This window comes from Rhodnius prolixus, unplaced genomic scaffold (assembly GCF_049639745.1).
Source record: "Rhodnius prolixus isolate KJV_2025 unplaced genomic scaffold, Rpr scaffold_5, whole genome shotgun sequence".
Taxonomy (NCBI): Eukaryota; Metazoa; Arthropoda; class Insecta; order Hemiptera; family Reduviidae; genus Rhodnius; species Rhodnius prolixus.
The window spans coordinates 9,967,658-9,992,171 of record NW_027411624.1 but is presented as its reverse complement, the minus strand read 5'-3'; the positions used below and the strand labels follow the sequence as shown (position 1 = coordinate 9,992,171).

The following is a 24,514-nucleotide window of genomic DNA, read 5'->3' as shown; positions in this document are numbered from 1 at the left end:
TATTTTGAAGGGGATAAGGTTGCTCTGTAAAAAATTTGTAAATAAATAGCTTTTAAAAAATAATTCCGGTTTTTTTTGGGTACCCCTTCGTACATTGAAAAAATGAATGCAAGACAGGTTGTGTTCACATTTCATTAGAGGAGAGAATGTTATCTGTTTGCAGTGCACTCGGAGTAGTGTCTTGAATAAGGCAGATTAATGTATTTAGTAATCTTAACACGTTGACTGCTATATCGGTCCTCGGCGACCGATGCATGTCTGTAAGTTGAAGAGTGATGATTATTTTCTAATCTTGCCTTACTTGCGGAAGTCATAATTCAATAATGCATCCAAATAGAAAAGGAGATACCGCAGCTTTTTTTCTAGTGACGATTCTGTTTTTGGTAAAAATCATGAACCATCCTCGACAGTTACGGACGAAGTCTGTGCTGTAAATACAAATATTGCAGATAACAGTACAAATAATTTGAAAGGAACGACAACATGTAACTAAGTACTGATAGGTAATGAAAATTCATGGCACATTATTTGTATCGAGCATTTATAATAATATTTATAACTTTGTAAAACTTTCTGATGTATCAAAACGTAGTTTTGACGAAACCACGCTGAAGAATCCTAGTGAAATATATGAATTTTTCGTAACTGAACGATTTGGATCTTATAGTAGAAAATAAAAATTCTTGGATAATATTTAACCAAATTTCCGACACACAAGTTTCAGGCATCAGGAAGAGATTGATTGCTGAAAATTCTGTAACTTCCACTAAAGTTTCTGCCCCCAAAAAAGCTTTACACACTTCTTCCCAGCCAGAAGGACCAGTTAGGAAGAAGAGGAAAATATGCCGAGGATGCTATGATGAATCTATTATTGACTGTCTTGAAAATTAGTCAATTTCATAACTACTTCTAATCACATTATGTCGTAATCAAAAATAAAACCATTTGTCATAAAAGTTTAAAGAGTTGCTTACCTGCAACAAGACTTAAAGAGCTGTAAAGATACAAAATCTTGCATTTTTTTTTACTTCCAATGAAGTTCATGATCAGTTTTCTAGGTCAGTAAAAATCCTCACATGTCTAGTTACAGCATCAGCAAATTTAAAACTGCCGATTACGCATAAAATGTTAAATAATTAAGTACGCAATTTCTCGAAACAAACATTTCTTGAAATACTGATTTTTCGATATGTAGTACAAAACGTTTATCAACATGCAGTAAGTCAAACAGAAAAATAATGTGCTTTTGTTGCAAGTTAAGTATAATGCAACACTGAGCTTATATTTAATTTACATTTAACACTTAAATTTATTAGAAGGACTAATAAATTTAAACAATACTTTAAAGAAGGATTTTGACTAGACATGCAATTAGTTAAAAATTAATAATATTCATTATTTCTATTTATCTACAGAAGGTGTCAAACGTACATCCCATGCTACCTAGCGGCGATTGCTGCAACTAGCTCTGAATGTATCAGTTTAAGCAGTCGTCGCTAGATAGCAATGACAAACATTACAGCCTAATCTATGACAAATAATTATAATTTTGTTGGAAGAATAGAATAGATTTTGTTATCACTTTTATTAATGTAGCCTACTTTCTTTATTTTAGATACATGCCTTAAATTTCAGAAATATTTTCTCTTTAGATTGTACAAATATCGAATTATTGTATAATAAATTCGACTCTTATCAGAAGCTACATATGTACAACCAATCATCCCAGAGTAGAATATTCTTTAAAAATGTCTACAATATACATTAATCTTTCCCCAATTACAGGTACCACAACTGAAAATGTTTAAATCAATAAAAACTTACGATTTTTAAGATCAAATCTGAAGTCATTTCGTAACTTAGCTGATCTGGAACAACTGTACCACCTGCTATGCATTTCCAGTAATTTGATATAATATAAAAATACATCTGCACTCATACAAAGCTGGATATTTTTTTCCTGCAACAATATGAAAATACTGAAGGTTTCATGAAAATGTCTAATATGAATTATAAAATAAAGAAAAAACTATCAACTTCTTACGAATTTCTAATTAAGAAATAGAATTTTTGTTTATCCCAGTTTTAATCAAATTGCCTTGATTTACTGTATATAAGATACTGTGAAATCTATTTATTATAAATAATTTGTTTTATCTCAAACATTTCTAAGTGAAAAATTATTGCGGGACACAATAGAAATAATTCATAACAGATATTATGAATTTTTTGAATGGCTTTGTTTGCACATTTTTATATTTTGTAAGAAGTCTAGAGGTTTCTTATCTTTCTTACGCAACAGTAAACAAATTCTTAAATAAAATTGAACTAAAACTCCAGGAATAAAATACAATTTCATTGCCAATTGTATTAATTTGTCTACAAAAATAAAAAATAATTTTTATTCACTCCAAACATTACCATTTTTGAACGTAATTAATGTTTTATTTAACAGAAATAATGTTGAAAAAAAGTTTAATTTGGCTGAACAACATATAATTTGATTGAAGAAACTACAACATTCCCATGTACTTTTCACGTTAAACATTTAATCTTTTTTTCGACAAAATTATAAGAACATAAACAGGAAAAAAGGAATTGATGATTAGAAATAGAGTTTAGATTACGTTTACAAATAATGTAATAGATAAGACTACCTGAACCACATTTCCACAAGCAGAATGGTAGGTAGATATTCCTGACATCTTTATTCTTCGGCCTAGAGTGAATTACAAACCCCAAATATTTCCTGGCGTTTTGCTTGTTCTAAATATGGGCTTATAAAGGTAATCTTTTCAGAAGTAAACATTACTAGGCTGCAAGCTGCCAGAGGATTTTAAGACCCATGGATGAAAACACTGGAAAGTTAAAAGCATCATTAAAAATGAAGGGAACGATTGAATTTCATAAGTCGAAATCCTATTTCTTCCAGACAGTCATATGACTTCCAACAGTCCGAGTATAAAAGATTATTTTTATATTTTGTAAGAAGTCTAGAGGTTTCTTATCTTTCTTACGCAACAGTAAACAAAATCTTAAATAAAATTGAACTAAAACTCCAGGAATAAAATACAATTTCATTGCCAATCGTATTAATTTGTCTACAAAAATAAAAAATAATCTTTATTTTAATTTTTATTTGTAAATAAAAGTCGGTACCCGGCAGCATAAAAGTCTTAATGATATCTAGAGAGGTACCTTTATCCCGACTTTCAACAACTCTGATAAGATTAAATCCCGCTCTCCTCACCACCAAACACTTATTAAGCATTCAAACATTTTTCTCTGCAATACTTTTTTTTGACAAACTTGCTCTCATCAATTTCCACAGTCCTGCTATAATCACTAATCTTACTACTCTCATTAAGAACAATTTCCATGCAAACCTTACTAAAATAACTCCGCCAGTCACACTGTATGATCACTCAAACCTAATTCATCGCGCACATGATTCTGCTTTCGCTTTTGGGCCGAATTAACATTGCACTTCCATTCATACTTATGTATCACATGCTTTCGTTTGTTCAAAATCACTTTCCTTCAACCTACTACTAATCAAATCAACATCCATGTTACCTTAAGACTTTTATACGACTTTACACACTCACACCACATTGAAGCTTGTGCATAAATAAAAATTATAAATTGGTGGTAGTCATCGCAAAAAAAGTTCATTATCTCGCAATTGAAAATAAATGTATATACTAAAATTATTTCAAGGTTGCTTACATGCCAGATGTATTAAAGCGGTGTAAAAACACAAAAACTCCAGGTTTTTTTATTCCCGTGAATGTTATTGTTTAATGCAGAAACACAAGGGATTTAAAATTTTCATTGTGCCTGGTTTTACAGCAACTTGAAAACTGTCAATCATACATAAAAATCCTCAACAAAAACTTACACTTTTTAAAGTTAAGTGTAAGGGTTGACTGAACGTCAAACATCAAATTATAAAGTAACCTACCGCAGTTTGAATCAAATTTTGAATGGAGGTTATTTAGTGTATATACCAGTTGACTAAAGTGCATGCCCATGCTACCTAGTGACAAGTGCTGAAACTAGTATTAATAAAATACAACCTTCTAGTTTAAGCACCCGCCGCTAGAAAGCATTAGCGTGTTCTTATTGCTATCCACTTTTTAATTAAATGTCAATTTTTTTTACTATTTCTAATTTTGCATTATGAACCGTGTAAATAATTTTTTTATTTTTATTGAAATTCGCTAATTTCTTATGTAAGATCTTAAATTTTTGATCAATTTTTCTTTTTAATTGTGCAAATTTCAAAATAATCCTTTTACTTCACTAGCTATATTTAAAAAAGCAACATGTATTTAGAACATTAATTTTGGTGTAACAAGGGAGGAAAATTATTTATAAATATCCATAATATTTAACCATATTTCTTTAATTTCAAGTAACGAAAATAAAAAGAAACAAATCAATAAAAACTTACGATTTTGTTAACTAGTGGCAGATATGGAGGTAAAGGTTGTCTACCAATGCAATGTTGCTTCCCAACTATAAATTTGGACTTCAAACCAATGCATTTACTTGATGATAAAATCCATTGAAGATGTTAATAGACCGTTAGAAGTAGGGTGTTGTGGTAAAGTGGGCTGGTATATGACGAATTGGGTAGACTAAAACCAATAGTCTATAAATTCCTCTGATCTACTACCTCCATTTACTAGAAGATATTTAGTAAATCCTTTGTTATCTGAAAATAGACAGACTGAATGGTAATAATGAATGTGGAAGTTTGACACTAAAAGTACGTTTAGCCGAATATTTGAATCCACCATCTAAATTTGTTCACACACATGAATAAAATGTTTAATGAATTTTAAGCAGAAAGGAAACTAAAAATAAATTATTTAGTGTAACCTAAAAGATCGATGAAAAGGTTATACTACCTGTAAGATTTAACATTCATAACTTACCTAAACTGATTGATTAATTGATTATAACTGGAAGTAACAAGGTACCTTTAGAAGGATGTTGAAATAGGTAAGGCAGGATAGACCATTCCCGAGGACCTTATTCTTCAAACAACCAACACTGGATTGACTAGATGTAGCTGTAAAAAAAAACAAAAACCAAAAACCAATTGTTACGCAAACAATTTAATTTTAATCCAGCGTACATATTTGTGACAAAAGGCACAACACAATTATCCAGGGAATCCTAGATATGATTTTTGCCTGTTTTGTTTTAATAAATTTCATAAATTTTAATTTGGTTTCATTCAATTTTTATTTATTTTCAAAATATTTGGTGTGAACGCACACACACATGCCCGACTTTCCCTTCCCACAAACATAGAGATCCTAATTCAATTATTTTACATTTTTAAACTCAAAATGATGAACTTTCTTTATAAACCGATCTTTAAATGAATCTAATAGAAGTGATTTTACAACGGATTGTAAAAAAATCTATTTATGACTAATAAAAAAGTTTTATGAATCTTAATAATAAAGACTAGAATTATAACTGTGCACTCATAAAGTATCAATTATAGACTGTCTTGAAAATTAGTTAATTTCATAACTAAATCACATTATGTCGTAATCAAAGATAAAATCATTTATTATAAAAGTTTAAAGAGTTTCTTACCTGCAAGAAGACTTAAAGCGCTGTAAAGATCCCAAAACTTGCAATTTTATTTACTTCCAATGAAGTTCACGATCAGTTTTCTAGGTCAGTTAAAATCCTCACTTGTCTAGTCACTGCATCAGCAAATTTAAAACTGCCAATTACTCATAAAAATGTTAAATAATTAAGTACGCAGTTTTTTGAAACAAACATTTCTTGAAATACTGATTTTTCGATATATAGTACAAAACGTTTATCAACATGCAATAAGTCAAACAGAACAATAATGTGGTTTTGTTGGAAGTTAAGTTAGTTAGATGGGCTAATAAATGTAAACAATACTTTAAAGAAGGATTTTGACTAGCCATGCAATTAGTTAAAAATTAATAACAATTATTATTTATTTTTATCTACAGAAAGGTGTCAAACGAACATGCCCATGCTACCTAGCGGCGATTGCTGCAACTAGTTCTGAATGTAACAGTTTAAGCAGTCGTCGCTAGATAGCACTGACAAACTTTACAGCCTAATCTATGACAAATAATTATAATTTTGTTGGAAGATTAGAATAGATTTTGTTATCATTTTTATTAATAGTGCATATTTTCTTTATTTTAGGTACATGTCTTAAATTTCAAACGAACAAATATCGAATTAATGTATTAATAAATTCTACTATAATCAGAAGCTACATATGTACAACCAATCAAGAGTAGAATATTCTTTAAAAATGCCTATAATATACATTAATCTTTTTCCAATTACAAGTACCTTACCTGAAAATGTTTAAATCAATAAAAACTTACGATTTTTAAGATCAAATCTGAAGTCATTTCGTAACTTAGCCGATCTGGAACAACTGTAACACCTGCTATGCATTTCCAGTAATTTGATATAATATAAAAATTTATGTACACTCATACAAAGCTGGATATTTTTTTTCCTGTAACAATATCAAAATACTGTAGGTTTCATGAAAATGTCAAATATGAATTATAAAATAAAGAAAAAACTATCAACTTCTTATGAATTTCTATTAAGAAATAAAATTTTTGTTTATCCCAGTTTTAATCAAATTGCCTTGATTTACTGTATATAAGATACTGTGAAATCTGTTTATTATAAATAATTTGTTTTATCTCAAACATTTCACAGTGAAAAATTATTGAGGGACACAATAGAAAAGGCTTTGTTTGCACATTTTTATATTTTGTAAGACGTCTAGACGTTTCTTATCTTTCTCACGCAACAATAAACAAAATCTTAAATAAAATTGAACTAAAACTCCAGGAATAAAATACAATTTCATTGCCAATTGTATTAATTTGTCTACAAAAATAAAAAATAATTTTTATTCACTCCAAACATTACCATTTTTGAACGTAATTAATGTTTTATTTAACAGAAATAATGTTGAAAAAAAGTTTAATTTGGCTGAACAACATATAATTTGATTGAAGAAACTACAACATTCCCATGTACTTTTCACGTTAAACATTTAATCTTTTTTTCGACAAAATTATAAGAACATAAACAGGAAAAAAGGAATAGATGATTAGAAATAGAGTTTAGATTACGTTTACAAATAATGTAATAGATAAGACTACCTGAACCACATTTCCACAAGCAGAATGGTAGGTAGATATTCTTGACATCTTTATTCTTCGGCCTAGAGTTACAAACCCCAAATATTTCCTGGCGTTTTGCTTGTTCTAAATATGGGCTTATAAAGGTAATCTTTTCAGAAGTAAACATTACTAGGCTGCAAGCTGCCAGAGGATTTTAAGACCCATGGATGAAAACACTGGAAAGTTAAAAGCATCATTTAAAATGAAGGGAACGATTGAATTTCATAAGTTGAAATCCTATTTCTTCCTGACAGTCATATGACTTCCAACAGGCCGAGTATAAAAGATTATTTTTATATTTTGTAAGAAGTCTAGAGGTTTCTTATCTTTCTTACGCAACAGTAAACAAAATCTTAAATAAAATTGAACTAAAACTCCAGGAATAAAATACAATTTCATTGCCAATCGTATTAATTTGTCTACAAAAATAAAAAATAATCTTTATTTTAATTTTTATTTGTAAATAAAAGTCGGTACCCGGCAGCATAAAAGTCTTAATGATATCTAGAGAGGTACCTTTATCCCGACTTTCAATACCTCTGATAAGATTAAATCCCGCTCTCCTCACCACCAAACACTTATTAAGCATTCAAACATTTTTCTCTGCAATACTTTTTTTTGACAAACTTGCTCTCATCAATTTCCACAGTCCTGCTATAATCACTAATCTTACTACTCTCATTAAGAACAATTTCCATGCAAACCTTACTAAAATAACTCCGCCAGTCACACTGTATGATCACTCAAACCTAATTCATCGCGCACATGATTCTGCTTTCGCTTTTGGGCCGAATTAACATTGCACTTCCATTCATACTTATGTATCACATGCTTTCGTTTGTTCAAAATCACTTTCCTTCAACCTACTACTAATCAAACCAACATCCATGTTACCTTAAGACTTTTATACGACTTTACACACTCACACCACAGTGAAGCTTGTGCATAAATAAAAATTATAAATTGGTGGTAGTCATCGCAAAAAAAGTTCATTATCTCGCAATTGAAAATAAATGTATATACTAAAATTATTTCAAGGTTGCTTACCTGCCAGATGTCTTAAAGCGGTGTAAACACACAAAAACTCCAGGTTTTTTTATTCCCGTGAAAGTTATTGTTTAATGCAGAAACACAATCAGATTTCTAAAGGATTTAAAATTTTCATTGGCCTGGTTTTACAGCAACTTGAAAACTGTCAATCATACATAAAAATCCTCAACAAAAACTTACTATTTTTAAAGTTAAGTGTAAGAGTTGACTGAACGACAAACATCAAATTATAAAGTAACCTACCGCAGTTTGAATCAAATTTTGAATGGAGGTTATTTAGTGTAATTAACAGTTGACTAAAGTGCATGCCCATGCTACCTAGTGACAAGTGCTGAAACTAGTATTAATAAAATACAACCTTCTAGTTTAAGCACCCGCCGCTAGAAAGCATTAGCGTGTTCTTATTGCTATCCACTTTTTAATTAAATGTCAATTTTTTTTACTATTTCTAATTTTGCATTATGAACCGTGTAAATAATGTTTTTATTTTTATTGAAATTCGCTAATTTCTTATGTAAGATCTTAAATTTTTGATCAATTTTTCTTTTTAATTGTGCAAATTTCAAAATAATCCTTTTACTTCACTAGCTATATTTAAAAAAGCAACATGTATTTAGAACATTAATTTTGGTGTAACAAGGGAGGAAAATTATTTATAAATATCCATAATATTTAACCATATTTCTTTAATTTCAAGTAACGAAAATAAAAAGAAATAAATCAATAAAAACTTACGATTTTGTTAACTAGTTGCAGATATGGAGGTAAAGGTTGTCTACCAATGCAATGTTGCTCCCCTGCTGTAAAGTTGAAATGTTTAGCTTAGTTTCTGATCAGACTCAGGGTCTGTCATTGACTGAGCTAAAGTGGTTTTTCAAGATCGGAGGAGATTTATAGTATCTCAAAGGTGCTCCTATCTGGACCTGAGAGATTGTAATTTGCTCATTATGTAATGCGCATATTAAAGAGGATATTGTGCACTTCATGGCCGAGTGTGCCATACTTGCAGAGATTCGTCGCCTGCACTTAAACTCTGCCTCTTTAACAAAAACCCAATTTATGAACAGCTGAGCAATAAATTTAGAAATTTAATTAAATTTGCCCGACACGCTTGGTACTATCATTATCAGTTAATTTCAAATTTAACTACTAATTTATATTTGTTATTATTCATTTTTATTTTTTTATGTTTATTTATTTTTAATATTATTTATTTTATATAATAAAAGTTTAAGTTTATTATTTTATTTATTTATTTTTTTATTTTCACCTCTTCATAATGAAAGACGTATATATTTCTTTTATTGTTTATTGACAGCCCGAGGAAGTAACTTTAATTTTGTTTTAATCTCCGATTTCATTTTTGCTCACTTATTAGAATTTATTAAAGTAATTATAATTTTAGTTTTATTTTATTTTGTCCTCGTCGGGCATTTATTAATCTATTTGTATTGTGTTCTAACTTGAATTTTAATATATTTATAGTGTATATTGTTTTATTAAATTAACATGAATCAGATATTTTGTTTTTACGTCGACCTCTACTACAAAGACTAGTTCCATGCTGCACATAATTTGTTAGAAGTTTCATGAATATACATTTTCAGTATTTTTAAATAAAGAATTATTAATATCATTTTTATTAGTTTCAAAGGCCAAAGCTAAAACAAACCCAAAGCATAGCTATTCTTTAGATAATTTAAAAAAATACAAAAGAAGAATACGTATTGGTTTCCAGTTCTACTGCTTTTATCTCTGCTATCAAGTTATAAGGGGAAGACTGAAACAAACATAAAAGGTAGCCTATTATTGGAATGTGTAAGTTAAAATACACCGGAAAAATACCGAATAGGCTTCCAGTTTGTCTAAATTTCCACTTGTGTTGTCTCTGTTATGTAGTATTGAGGCCAAAGCTGAACTAAACATAAAAGGTCGTCTTCTTTTAGAAAATGTAAGGTAAAAAACAACGGAAAATTACCGAATTGGGTTCCAGTTTGTCTAAATTTCCACTTGTGTTGTCTCTTTTATTTAGTACTGAGGGCAAAGCTAAAATATACATAAAGGGTCGTCTTCTTTTAGAAAAATGCTAGGTAAAAAACAACGGAAAAATATCGAATTGGGTTCCAGTTTGTCTAAATTTCCACTTGTGTTGTCTCTGTTATGTAGTATTGAGGCCAAACGTAAAGTAAAATAAAGGGTCGTCTTCTTTTAGAAAATGCAAGGTAAAAAACAACGGAAAAATACCGAATTGGGTTCCAGTTTGTCTAAATTTCCACTTGTGTTGTCTCATGTAGTATTGAGGCCAAAGCTAAAGTAAACATAAAGGGTCGTCTTCTTTTAGAAAATGTAAGGTAAAAAACAACGAAAAATTACCGAATTGGGTTCCAGTTTGTCTAAATTTCCACTTGTGTTGTCTCTTATTACTTAGTATTCAGGGCAAAGCTAAAATATACATAAAGGGTTGCCTTCATTTGGAAAATGTAAGGTAAAAAACAACGGAAAAGTACCGAATTGGGTTCCAGTTTGTCTAGATTTCTACTTGTTTTGTCTCTTATTACTTAGTATTCAGGGCAAAGCTAAAATATACATAAAGGATCGCCTCCTTTTAGAAAATGCAAGGTAATAAACAACGGAAAAATACCGGATTGCGTTCCAGTTTGTCTAGTTTTCCACTTGTTTGGTCTCTGTTATGTAGGATTGAGGGGATAGCTAAAATATCTATAAAGGATTGCCTTTTTTTTTTTGTTCCGCTTCCTTGGACGACAAATAAAACTACATTATGTTCAAGCGGAATAGATATCTCTCTTGTTTACATCTTGAAACTGTTCCCAACAGAAGGCAAAAACAATTCTGCTCAAGCAAGTTGCGATAAAATAGACGTGATGACGAGGCAATATGATAGAACCAAACCTTACAAAGAAAAGTTGAGTAATTTTGTACTTTAATTAAGGCTGAACTTTGTCACTTCCTCGGGTGTTCCTTGGACAACTGCTCCTAGAAGCAAGTCAACATAAACAGTATGAGGGATTGACAGTGCAAGCTGATGAGCGAGATATCCCAGATTCCTCCTCAGAGCACTCCTGGGAGAAGCCATTCATAATTAACTCTTAGAAGAGAAAATTTGATGCAGAGGAGCGGCAAGAAAACTGGACTTCTATTATTTTATAGACGTTTCGGCAAGGTAACTTGCCTTCGTGTACTATATCATCAAGAATTTAGTTCACATTTCACGCAAAAGAATGCAATTAATTTGGCGTGAGTGAGTCTTTAATTTTCTGACCAATCGTCAATATCTGAATGTAAATTCATCAAGATGGTCGGTAAGTAGAATAGACTTTAAACATAATCATTCAGGAGATTTGCCAATATAATTTCTATCTTAATTTGAATTAGGTATGTAATTCAGATATGGAAAAATGAATGATTTCAGAAGAAGTGTAATTTTTATGTAGTAAAGAATTATTTTTTTAGGGGAAAAACATTTACAATAACATTTCTCAAATTGTTTTTTAAATAACTTTTATTTAATACAACTAAAAAATAAAATTTAGTAAAAAAAAGTCAGTATTTACAAAAAGAAACAATTATGCAACGGCAAATTTAAGCGAGTATGCAGGTACTACATATATAGGTGTTTGTTTTTATCTAGGTGTTTTTAAAATAGAAAGTAAACTAATATTTGAAACCAAAGACTACATTCTTTCTTTGTATATTCTACTAAGATAAGTTTTTTTTAGACAAAGTACTGTTTATAAATTTCTTGTCATCATTGTACCTTCTCTTAAAAATTTATTGTTAACTCTAGTCACATAATCGTTGTGATTTTTAAGGAAATTCTGTCTGATTGTTTGAAGAGTTGCTTGTGGCGTAGGAAGGTTCTGTAATGCTTGTCTAATCTTGTTTTCATTTGTCTGAAACAAAATTAATTGATTTAAAAATAAAATATCAATACATGATCAAAAAAAAAAAAAAAAAAAATCTGGCGTTAGGCATCCTCAGTTCTCCCTCATTTTACTATGTACAGAAATTGAAATTATTCTAAATGAGAGCTTCTTTAAAGCAGATCGTACACATTAGAAGGACTTTAAATTGTTCCCAAGAACCTCTCAGAATAAATAATACAAAACAACCAGTAACTCATGAAAACATAGGTTGGTAAAGCCAATAATAAAACTTTATTGGCAGATTATGGATTGAACATGGAGTTTAATCTAATAAATTTAAATGAATGAAGCAGTTTCTTATGGTGATTTTTGAGAAAGTGTTCAAGCACAGTTGAATATTTTCTCTTGAATAAATCCTTCATACATCAATATTTAAACAATTTAAAAAAATCTTAATTCATGTTTAAATAATACATATATTCATTGGTCCATTAATTTGATTGAAAGTTTCTAAAACCTGAGTCGTTTCTAGCTTACAATTCAAACAACACAATCAAAGTTCAAAACAGTGGTTGGTGTTGAACTAGATTGTTTGACCAGTTTGATCGAATTTGCCTTTATAAAATATCTGTAACAAAGGGCAAAAAAAAAGTACTCATTTCGTCTTTAGTTTTCCTGAAACTGCAGAGCTCGTCCGGACTGCTAGTAGTTAGGTTATCTTGTCTATTATGATTGGGTTTTAACTTAGTTGGGGGTTTTGCTGGATCAGTCGGATAACAATTGGAAATCTGTTGGAACACCTGTCTGCAAAAACGCAGGCTCTTAAAACAATCCTAATATCGAACAGATGCTTTAGAATGTATATTAAATGTTGCACTATCGTCTTACCAATGACCACAAAAAAATAGAAATAAAATAAAAACAATCATAGCACAATGAAAATACTGAACAAACTAATAGACATTACATTTAAGCGTATAATTATCACATTGTGCGCTACATAATAAGTGAATGTGATTATGAAGCTTTTAGATTTGAATGTTATAGCATTCCATGTCATACTGCTTTACCATATAAATGATAGCTAGAGCTTGCACTTCTGAGAGAGGTTATTTATGCCAAATACAAACATAAAACAACACCCAAACTTACTACAATTAACAGTTTAAAAGTTATTATTATAACAGACTTTTCTCTATTAATTACTGAAACTAATTTTTCCAGCCTGACTTCTTTTTCGTTTATATTTTTTAATTACCGGATTAAGAGCTAAAACAATGAAGACGGTACGTTTAGCAAAGTGACTGGAAGGAAAAAAGTCTCAATTAAAGAAACAAAACAAAGGATTTTCAAAAGTACAAAAAAGTTTCCTGCTTAATCAAGTCTTCATTCTAACCCGCATTAATGTAACCCAAGTGTAACCAGTCAAACAAACAAATTATGAAATACTTGTTACCTTTTCCTGGTTATTAATCACATCATTTTTCCTTGTTTGCCCTAATTTCTTACAAACAACCTCTTAGAATCCAACGTTGGTAAAACTTCAATGTGTTGTCTCAATATATAATTTTGTAACCTGACGTTGTGTTTGATTTACATTTTCACCAATCCTAAGATATTGGTTCATCATATTAATGTAGTGAGTCAGACATTCTAAGTACATCTTCAAAACTGGAAGTCAATTCTCTTAAAGAATTTAATGAACGAAATTACGTTTAGAAATTACAGGAAAATTCGCATGCCATAATGGTTAAACCAATGAGAGAGTACTGAATCTGGACACCTAAATCAATGTTAAGTATATAATAAAATTAATTCTTAGTTATTCTTTACTTTAAAATATATATATAACCTACTTCAGCTCCAGATACAGCAGTAGAATCAACATCAGTTGGTCTTGGTAAATCCTCTTCATTGTTTAGCGGACGGACTAATTCATCTCCTGCGATGATTGGCCGTGGAATTAACGGTAGATCCTCAAGTTCATCAGTGCTCCCATATGAAACAGACACAGCAGTATTCAGTACTTTACCAAATACCCTGATACTGTTACTAGCTGCCAATGTACCCGATGATTGCAATATTCCGCCCACTTTAACTCCAGCTAAAAAGCTTAACTTTTTTAACAGGCCTCTTGAATCACGTGTAGAATTATTCTCTTGTTCGAGCTTTTCCGCAATTTCTAGCTCTTTTACTGCTTCTTCTAGTTCTTTAGCTAGTTTTTCTTCAATGATTCGTTCTTTCGCTGGATCTAATACTGAAAAAACAAATGAACTAGTGTAAAATAGAATGATTTCTAAATTTAATACATAATTTTTTCTGCAGCAATTAAAGTCGGTGCTATTAAGAGAAAAGAGCACTTCTAATGCACATCGTTGAAGTTTCTCTTGATAAATAAAAAATTAATTTAAAAGTTACAAGCACTAAAGTTTAATAAACACGTAATATTGAATAATTAGAGGGACCGTACATAAATGAAAAAAGGGCAGCTTGCTTTTAGGGACCAATAAACAATTACATCATTTTTTTAAAAAAAATACTTTTAGACACTGGGATCCACCAAGAACTGTTGCGGCGAGATTTGGTTTGAGAAGTAAATGCATAGTTTTTTCATTAAAAATTATTCTTTCCTTAAAAAAGAACTATGTAAGAAAAATGAAAGAACAATAGAAGAGCAGTCCGCAGATCTGCTAAACAGCACCTACAAACTGTACAACACAGCACTAATTAAAGCATATTGCACTCATTCTAATTTCTTCGGGTGTGATGAGAGCTATAAATATGAAAGGGACCTAGACTGAAGAATTGAATATCATACCATGTATGATTCTATTTATAAAAGCTAAGCAAAAAAAATAAAGGAAACCTAGTTAAAATTTCAAAAATTTTGGAGTTGGCCGCACTTATTTACAGCTCCGCATCATGGGCAATATCTCGGGAAGTATGAACAGTGTCTTCATACACAGAATTGAAATTTATAAAAAGGTTTAGTGACTGCATTCTGAAGGATATAAAGAGGAATGAGAACAAGATACTCCGAAAATCTCAATAATATACTTTTTTCTATGATAGAATCAAAGAAAATAAAAAAAGAAAGCAATACAAAATAAGTAGAATATCAAAGAAGAATTGTTAAGCACGTCATTCTCACTACAGGCGTCCAGTTAAAGATGGCAAACCATTGAAGGTGGTAACAGGTTAAAAGCCTGTTACAGGTTCAAGTAAAGAAAAAGAAGGTAGATAGTGATTGCTCTTAGTTAAAAAGGAAGTATAATTGGGATGTCTACTGGGCGCGACGCCTGATTCCTACATGGTCATCTCCCCTATAACCTAATTGCTAAAACACTATTAATGAAAAAAACAAACCTTTAGAAGTCCTAGCGGATCCTTTAGTAATCAAAAGTAACATAACTGCGTTCACTATGTACCACTTCACCAACATATTTACTAATGTGAGCCCCACCAATTCATTCTATATTATATACGTCTAAGAGAAAGCATATTGCATACTAACAAACACACACATACATATATATATTGCATAATTACTATTGGGGGAATAACAAGTGCAGGTGTAGGGACCTGTTACTGCCCTTATATTCCAGGTTTCAATTTATTAGACGAATTTGTTCGTAATGTGATAAGATTATTAAACTAGTCACAATACCTCATTGCGTTAACTCTCTTATACTTTTTGAAATATTCTGAAAATAAGAAAAAAATATGAAAATGCTGGCAGAATATTAAATTATTTATTATTACCATTAAATATTATGTATTGGGGATGAGATTGCGGTAAGTTTTAAGAAGACTGTCTAAGAGATGTTAAAAGATTTTTTTGAAAATTTAAACAGTGAACAAAACCTAAGCAAAAATACTGTAGTTACAGTTATTTTTTCGCTGGTATTTTTTTAAATTAAACTGTAGCAACATAAATTAAATTACCTCAATTTCTCTCCCCAATAATATTTATTATAAAGATTAATTTAAATGTAATATATCTCCAACAAAACCGTTTTGTGTAATTAGTTGGGACGTGTGAGTACGGTTCAACTTTAATGAACTACAGTTGGTGCAGGACCTTTAATCAAAAATTCAAGAACAAACTCTCGCAAACTGCCTCCAATGTAGCATCATCATTATTATTAATTGTATTTATTCTGATCAATTGCTCATCTCTTCACAGACGATGACACAACATTAAATTAAGTTCTTTGCTCCCAAACCTATTAGATATAGCCTCGTGAAAACTTACTTGCGCCGAAAGTTGGTTTATTTTTACTTTTTCTTTTAATAAGAAAATAAAATTTAAAAATAAAAATCAATTTTTTTTTGCTCATCTGTACATCAAAATCTAGACTTCTAAAATTCTAAAACTCTAGAACCAAGAAAGTAGTCAAACATCTGTCGAAACTATTCAAAGAATTGTGTTAGAAAGAGCATGATTAACAACAACCAGGATTGTAACATTCATCTGCAATGGCTTCAACCGTGTTTCTTCATAACATTAAACAAAAAAATACAAAAATAAAATAGGGCAAGATTAAAACATTTTTATGAAATAATTTGTAATTTTAATGTAACTTTAGGCATATCATTTATTTTCTCTACCGATCAAGAGACTTTCTTTAGTTGGATGGTGAAATTAAATAAATGATGAAACTATTATAAATACAGAGAGTATTCAAACATGCCCCTATTTAATTTCATCATAAATTCATATTAAATGATAGACATGTAAGTTTAATCTTCAACAGTAAATAACTAGAACTTGCTTTTAATAATCTGTTCTAGAAAAAAAAGTAACGGCCTTACATAAATATTTAATTTCGTGCATAATTTTTGTTTTTCAACTTTTTATTACCGCTCCTTAAAGAAAGATTGCAGTCATAAAGATTCACGATTTTGAATTTCACAGGAAGCCAAGTTGATTCCAACTTGCAAAAGGTGATTTTTAGAAACAGATTTCTGAGTTATGACTCCGCCTTTCTTGAAATTCAAGGCTGAAATATTACAGAAAGTTCATCCTTTATAATTACAAAGGAAATAAAAAATTAGGTTAAAACCAGCCAAATTTTGAGTGCCACATTACTAAAGTAGGTTTTTCTCGAAAATGGTATGAAAACCTTCTTACATACTTCACGTGAATTAATTTGAAACACTTCTAAGAGAGAAATATTTTTATATGCACAGTATGTGTAGTCCTATCACTTATTCACTAATAAGAGTGTATTAAATGTGATGCTAAAATCCCTAGTTTAATAAAAATACCTCACTCGGAGGAGCACTTCACCGAATGTTTTTTTTTTTTTTTTCATATATAGATTAAATACTCATAGATCTTTAATTTTTAATTAGAATATTTTTTTCAAGTTAAATTCATTATAAAGAAGTTGTCGGAGAGGTGTTGAAGTAGGTCTTTCCAGATCATTCGGTAATGATAGGGTCATTTTTAATTTTAAAGAAAAATTCAGGTTTTTTAGAAAATATAGAAGTTAAAAACCTACTGTAGAAAGAGAAAGTCGTGTGAGTATTTCAGTGTGATGTAATAGTACTAATTCAAAGGCTAATTCTACAATACTTGCAACCAATATTTATTAACTCCTAAATAACCTACACTATATGATGTTTAAACTAAAAATTATAAACAAGATTTATTAAAAATGCATGACTTACTTGAAAGTACTTTGTACTTAAACATCCCATAACGTACTCTTATCTCATTGTGTGATATCCAGTTGTATGCTTCACATTGAAAATGGATTCTAAATTATTGTTTATTGCGATTTCAGTAGTTTTCTTCAGTGAAATAGAATGCACCAAGAAAAGTAGTAAGTTTAATTTGCTTATATTATATTTCTACGTGCTTGAAGAAAGTCTGACTTATTCATTTCATTTTAAAAAAAAGCTCTCTCTACAAAACGTTTGAGTGATCAAAATAAATAATCTCCACCAGTTTTATTGCTGCAAAAAATAGAACAAAACTATATAATTAAAATTAAATAGATTTTTTATTTACAAGAAGTTATCTCTTCTATAATAAAAAATATACCTGTGAAGAAACAATCACGATTTTTGCACACTCTTAAGTTCTGACTTATAAATAATATTCTCAGGTTCCTTATGTAAATCTAAAACTATTCTTTCCAGAAACGGTAAATTAATTTCCCTAGAAAAATCTTTAAAATAAAAATTGTAGATCTACTTGTATTAACTTTTTCTTTGAACTCAAAATTTCCTAATTTAATTAATAGTTACTAACGAATTATACTTTCTAGAACCGTACATTACAGGACTTTTTCATAAGGTCTCATTAAATAAGGCCTCATTTCTTCTCAGAGCCTGCAAACAAATTTCTCCAAGTAAAACATGTCTGAAGAAGTATTGCAGTCCAAAGTCGCAGCTAAAGCAGCTGATCTAATGACTGGTTCTGGTAAAAACATATGTATATACACATCAATTGCTGATCAGTATTTTCCAGCTGTTATTAATCAACCGACAGTTCTAAATGTTTAAAAATTAAAAAGAAAACCGCAGAAAAAATATTTATAAGTAAATGTGATTCTGAAAAAATAATCTTTGAGTATAGTAAAAAAAAACTTAAGTTAACTTATTTCACTGAAAAGAAAACCGTATAGTTCTAAAACTCCATAGATCCAGAACATCCACCTTCAGGTGTTGTAATAAATAAAAAAAAAAGTGGTTATAATAATAAATAAAAATTTGAAAATGCTAGATACGATGTTTTTTTGTACACCCACCTTAAGAAAAATAATCATAGAACTATGATTTTTTTTTTTTTTCTACAACTTACTACTCATAAAATAACTTAAATAAACACTTTACTAATATTATCAAGAGGGAAGGTTATTCGTGAATAAAGAAAACTTAAAACTTCACGTATCAGTTTTTTGTATTATTGAAGCATTTCTGAATATTTCCATTCATTCTTTATGGTTTCTTCACAATTTACCAATAAAAGGATCTGTAGAGGAATTTTATATTACTACATAAATAATAATAATATAAAAAATAGTATTATCAGTGTTGAATATTGTATGATTAAATGTATCCATTGTTCTGTTTGTGAGAAAGTGAAATGTACATGAAGAGATTCAGGAAAGAATTCATTTTGTACTTGGTCTCAGATAATTGATTTGTCTTGTCCGCTAATCTAGTGTAGTTTTGTTCCTTCGATGCCTGCTCTGTCTTAAAAAAACGGGATACATCGATGCGATTTTTTAAAGATCTTTATTACTCTTTAATTGAATAATGTAAGTAATTTTTCTTTCTATATTGTTGTGATATGAAATTGAATGCAGGAAAAATACGAGTCTTTTCAGAAATAGTGATTGGAGCGTTTGCGAGTTCGGTAGAAAGTGGTGAGGGCGCTGGAAGGCGATGTCCCGGAAAATGTAGATTAGCGGAAGGGATTAGGGATTAGAGGGAAATTAGGGACCCTTCGGTAATGTAACAAAAAAAACTTTATTTTTTATTTTTTCGTTTTAAAACTAGTAAATTATTACCAGTCACTTATTTCTATACCAAAGTGCCAGCTTTTTACAATGGTATTGGAAATAGAGTATAAAATTGTGAACTAATAGTTTTCACGAGATATATTCGAGGAACAGTTTTCTAGCGTTACCGTAGCTTTAATGTTACATACTTCATGTTTTTTTAAGGACGTTTCATGAAAAATACAGTAATGTTTCAAATATTTTTTTCATTATTTTTGTATAAGACTGAATATTATTTTAGGTATTTCCCACATTAGAAATATCACTAAGACCAGAGAACTGAGCCCAATAAAGAGTTGCGTCAGGAAATACCCGCATATATTATGTTTTTAAAGTTCATTTTAATGTAGGACAAGCTACTAGTGACGCATATTTAACAGCAACAAAATGTATGGTTCACCTGCCAAATTTGTAATAATTTCTTGACGTATTAGGGACTTCTTTTTTTCTATATCATTCTGTCAATAAGATTGACTTTGGGGATTAATAAACTAGCTAAAAAAAACTCCATTTGGTCGTGTAAGGCAGCAGCTTGTACAGAGGTTCCTCTTTACAGTTTCTTAATCTTGTATCGTGTCCGATGTACTACCAACGTTTTTTTTCATATTTTGCTAGAATTTACATGCTTCTGTTTCTTGTATAAATTAAATAAAGGGCTAAATGGGTTTTAAAAAATATTCCTCATTAAAAAAGGAATATTGTTCTACCTCGCTAACTAATGTACACATTTCTAGAATAAGCTTCCCCCACTCAAAAAAACAACAAAAAACTCAAGTTTAATTTTGGTTAATCTTTTATTTCTTTTTAACGTGCCGTAAACTTCTTTTAGATTCTGTTGTCCTATTGAAACAAATTACTTTTAGAAACCATACTAACCGCATGTAATTCGAAATACTTATTTTGTTTAATTTTTATCCATACTCATATGCCTTCTGTTATGTAAACGCTACCTAGTAAATGGGGTCATCTAATCTTGGTATCCAGGGTACCCGTCTTGGTTTTTCTTCTCGACGGCCCATCTCAAAAGAAATTCACAATATTGAAAAAACTTATGCACAATAATTAGAACATGCATGTTCTTCATAAAAATATAAAATATCTCCAGGACAGTTCTTTTGTTGTTTTTTAAAGCGGTGTGTATATGATTATATATAAAACATTCTAAACTCTAAAAATACAAAAATATTAAAAAAATTGAGAGGTTTTAAACCACAAATTTTCTAAAAAAGTATCTTTTGTTTTAGGTTTGCTGAAAAAATTACCAAAAGGCTCAGTCTTACATAGTGGACTTAAAAGTAATATTGAATTTATGAACGAACATGATCGTCCAGAATGGTATCTTGCCAATCTACAAGATGCTTATCAGTCTTCAGTCTATGGACGACTCTATGAAATTCCTTACTGGAATCAAGCCTGGCCTTTACCTTATAGATACTTGACTAGTGATATCTATGGAAATGTAAACCATCCAAAAGAATTTGTCAAGAAAAAAGTAGTACCTGGACAAGGAAATGATCATAAACACTATCTAGAAGAATTACCAGATGGTTTGACGTATGTAGTGACGGAACATATTAACTATGGATCGAGTAATGTCATGCCTCACAATCCAATGAAAAAACCTGTGACTAAGCCTGAAACAATTCATTGTCCAACTAAAAAAGCTGCACATATACAGATAACTACACCAGCACTGCAAGTAGAAAATTATAATAAAGAAAAACAAATAAATGATGTAAATGGAAAAGAAATTCAGCAGTCTGTTAATGTAAAACCTGTGGAGGAAACATCACGAGCTAATATCTTAGAAGAAGGTCCTGATGTAATGATGAACGATGGTGAACGTGTAACACACTCAAGAGCCGTTTGGAAGAGAGAGATAAAACCAGCTGTCCCTGTTGATGTGCTGTTTGATGGAATATTGATGAATTTGACCGAAACTGAATCAAATGTTTCACAATTTTTGACCAATTTATTCGAAGATCTTGACGAAACAGCACTGTTAGATTTGATTAAAACACTTAAAGAAGAATACCTTTCAACGGCTACAGCTGAGGAATCCAAAATCATTGAAGATACATTTTCTAAACTGGTTGCATCACTTTCTATTAGAAGGAAACCTCAAAAGAAGAAAGAAGTTGATGGAAAAGTAGCTGAAGAAAAATTAAAATCTGATTTGATTGCTGAAGCAGCTAGTGTGCTCGAATTGCTAGCTGAAGAGACATCTTTTAAAGATACGTCGGAAGGATTTTTTGATGATGAGAGCTATCAAGATTATTATAGTAACTTGTCTCAAGAGAGTAGTGTTGAGGAGACCAGCGAACCGTCCTTCATGGAACTACTTTCTTTGGCAACAAAGCATAAAGCTTCAAAAGGCATATTAAACGATAAGAAAGCTTAAGTAGAAATATTAATATGTAAATATCTTTGCATTATTTTAAGGACAATAACCTAATTTAATAATTAAAATACTATTGACATTATTGCAAAATTATTATAATTAAAATTTCTTAGCTATATTGTTTTGCTAAATAAATAATTTTTAAAGCTCTTAATTTTGACAGACTTTTTATTTATTTGCTGGCAATTATTTCCTTCTTAAGAAATCCTTTCTCACTCTCGCTTTCCTTTTTCTTTTTCTTGTATTTACTGCTTTTCTGTTTTGTGAATCACAATGAACAATTGCAGTGTTTGCCTTGTACTTTTTTTTGGAAGAAGGAAAAAATCCAGTTAGTATCGCTTAATGCGATTTCAGTCCGTCTATAACCTTTAGGAAATATTTCCAACTTCTTTTAAGATGATAGACTCAATATTGCCGAAATCATTTCGTTGATGGTAATGGCCTACGTCTATTTTCATACCCAAAGCAGCTCAGATTTCTCATTAACTCTTGGAAACTTTTAAAGAGCGGATCGAATAAATTATCATTAATTTTCGTATACTGTCTGTTCTCGTCGACCCCTTTCAACCATGGTGGAAGTGCAGCAATTTTTTTACATGTATTCAACAAATTCCAATTGCGAAGTCTAGGAGTGGGAGTTGGGATTATTTTCTATAAACGATGTGGAATTTACTAAATGATTATTTTCATTTTCTTAAAAAAGGACCCAATGATCTTCTTTAAACTTTATTTCTGATTAAACTCTGCAGGCTTTTCATTTTGATTTGAAATATTTTTCCATTAAAAATTTTGACTTAAGGCTTCAGAAAACATAATTTAATTTATTTCTGTAAGGCACTATTCAATATGTACAAAACAAATTACTTTGATGTATGCAGGAAAATTAAATAGGTATGCATGAAAATTTCCTTTAAAAAGCTAAGTAATATCAGTATTATGGTTGTATGCTTTGTAACTTGAAAAGAAAATAATTAAAAAATAGAAAACATATTGGAATAATCTGTTAGGCTTCCCGTTAAAAAAGCAACAGTGCTGTTCCATCTAGTGGCTGTTATTGGAACTAATCTTTAGTTAAAGTTTTAAGTATAATTGTGTCCCTGATCATCTTATTATTATTTTTTTTTTATAATGCAAAGTTATGTAAGTATTTCATCCTTGATTCCTTTAAAAATTAATTTTTTCTCCATATAAATAACCGTATTTGTTTGGAAAATAGAAATGATTTGATTGATTATAGTTTAATTTGGTTTCGAAAAGTCAAAGCAGCTATGATGAAGGAAAAATAACAGTTATTTTGATCATATAAAGTTTTATTTGCTAGAAAGAAAAGATTTAATTTGAAATTTGGGCTTACTAGTGAATAATAAAGTTCAGAAAAATCTTCAAATGATGTTGAGTGACTTTTTCTCAGCAACTTATTTTTTTTATTCGAATGGCCTTTCAACAATTTCATTAAAAAACTATTTATTACACTGACATACGGTTAAATTTTTATAAAATTTTTGTAACTTAGGTTATAATTTGTTAAAAAAGCACCTTGAATAGTCATCAAAATTATTTTTGACAATTATAATAAAAGCAGACGACAGATAAAATATTTCTGAAAGTGACTTATCTGTAATAGATTAGATAAGTAGGCAGAAATGGGTGTTTGGCTATCATATTATTATCTCATTGGATCTATTGTTATTCCTTTGTCTTCAGTGTCCATTCTTACAGCACTAAATAGGCTACCGGTTGCTGTAGCAAAGATTGTCAGGCTGGACTAATGTTTCATTATTTCGAAGAGTTAATATTGGTACATCAATTAGAATTATAAAACACTCGTAAATCAAATAAGTAAAAATCTGTTAAACATTTTCTATAAACTTGGATATTATACTAAAAAATCAAATTAATTCAATTTTTTGACGTATTCGCTACAATAAAATGGTACAGTCGAGGAAAGCGTGACGTAGCAGCTTACTCTAACTGACATCGTATGTACATTCAATATTCCTTGAGAAACAGTTTCAAACTAATCTTATGGTTTTGTACTTTTTCTCGTGAGAGTTCCTGTTTTTAATGGGGATGTTATAGCATGCTTTATTTAAAAAGTATTCTTTTGTTATGGTGATCATGACCAACATTGAAATCAACTGCATTACAACTAGTAAGATGTTCAACTTTTAAGGTTTCTAAGAGACCTGTGAGGGTAGATTTGTGAGTAGTATAACACAAAAATGAAGAAAATTAGTCATTTCAAATTTTGATTCTTCAAATCAGTTTCATCACATGGGTCACGGTAATAAGCTTTAGGACAGTATCAACTAACCGAAAGTGCTAATTTACTGGCTTTTTTCAATTAGTTTTTTATTTTCTCAAAAATAGCTCTAAGGAATCATTTATTGTTTTTGACTTCATTGTATACATTCAGATCTAAATAACTGTTATTTT

At 30.0% G+C, this 24,514-nt stretch overlaps 2 protein-coding genes across 12 annotated transcripts; one reads left to right on the top strand and one right to left on the bottom strand.

The window, feature by feature from the left end:
• Positions 1-11,778: 11,778 nt before the first annotated feature.
• LOC141458206 (uncharacterized) lies at positions 11,779-18,879 on the bottom strand. 10 transcript variants are annotated; one of them, XR_012460780.1, is made up of 5 exons: positions 18,213-18,879; positions 17,837-18,124; positions 16,976-17,163; positions 15,828-15,864; positions 14,278-14,417 (listed from the first exon to the last, which is right to left on the bottom strand). XR_012460780.1 is itself a non-coding variant. In XM_074135926.1 (3 exons), the coding sequence occupies exons 1-3, from the start codon at positions 17,859-17,861 to the stop codon at positions 12,026-12,028; spliced, it is 588 nt and encodes a 195-aa protein (XP_073992027.1). In that variant the 5' UTR covers positions 17,862-17,968; the 3' UTR covers positions 11,779-12,025. The 10 variants fall into 10 exon arrangements, 2 of the variants coding, with proteins under 2 accessions (XP_073992027.1, XP_073992026.1); XR_012460779.1 differs by having other exon boundaries at positions 17,025-17,163; positions 18,213-18,875; XR_012460776.1 differs by having other exon boundaries at positions 15,710-15,864; positions 18,213-18,869.
• LOC141458197 (uncharacterized) lies at positions 17,855-22,232 on the top strand. 2 transcript variants are annotated; one of them, XM_074135895.1, is made up of 2 exons: positions 17,855-17,991; positions 20,922-22,232. In XM_074135895.1, the coding sequence occupies exons 1-2, from the start codon at positions 17,919-17,921 to the stop codon at positions 22,076-22,078; spliced, it is 1,230 nt and encodes a 409-aa protein (XP_073991996.1). In that variant the 5' UTR covers positions 17,855-17,918; the 3' UTR covers positions 22,079-22,232. The 2 variants fall into 2 exon arrangements, with proteins under 2 accessions (XP_073991996.1, XP_073991997.1); XM_074135896.1 differs by lacking the exon at positions 17,855-17,991 and adding an exon at positions 19,301-19,434.
• Positions 22,233-24,514: the final 2,282 nt, after the last annotated feature.

What these genes read in the sequence shown, in the direction of transcription:
- LOC141458206 (XM_074135925.1), bottom strand. Translation starts at nt 15,602, where the DNA reads ATGTTGGTGAAGTGGTACATAGTGAACGCAGTTATGTTACTTTTGATT. An exon ending in ATCCGCTAGGACTTCTAAAG is followed by an intron (nt 14,418 to 15,526) that starts GTTTGTTTTTTT and finishes TTGTTTTTTCAG; the next exon opens with TATTAGATCCAGCGAAAGAA. An exon ending in CTGCTGTATCTGGAGCTGAA is followed by an intron (nt 12,188 to 14,016) that starts GTAGGTTATATA and finishes ATTTTGTTTCAG; the next exon opens with ACAAATGAAAACAAGATTAG.
- LOC141458197 (XM_074135895.1), top strand. Translation starts at nt 17,919, where the DNA reads ATGGATTCTAAATTATTGTTTATTGCGATTTCAGTAGTTTTCTTCAGT. An exon ending in AGAATGCACCAAGAAAAGTA is followed by an intron (nt 17,992 to 20,921) that starts GTAAGTTTAATT and finishes CTTTTGTTTTAG; the next exon opens with GTTTGCTGAAAAAATTACCA.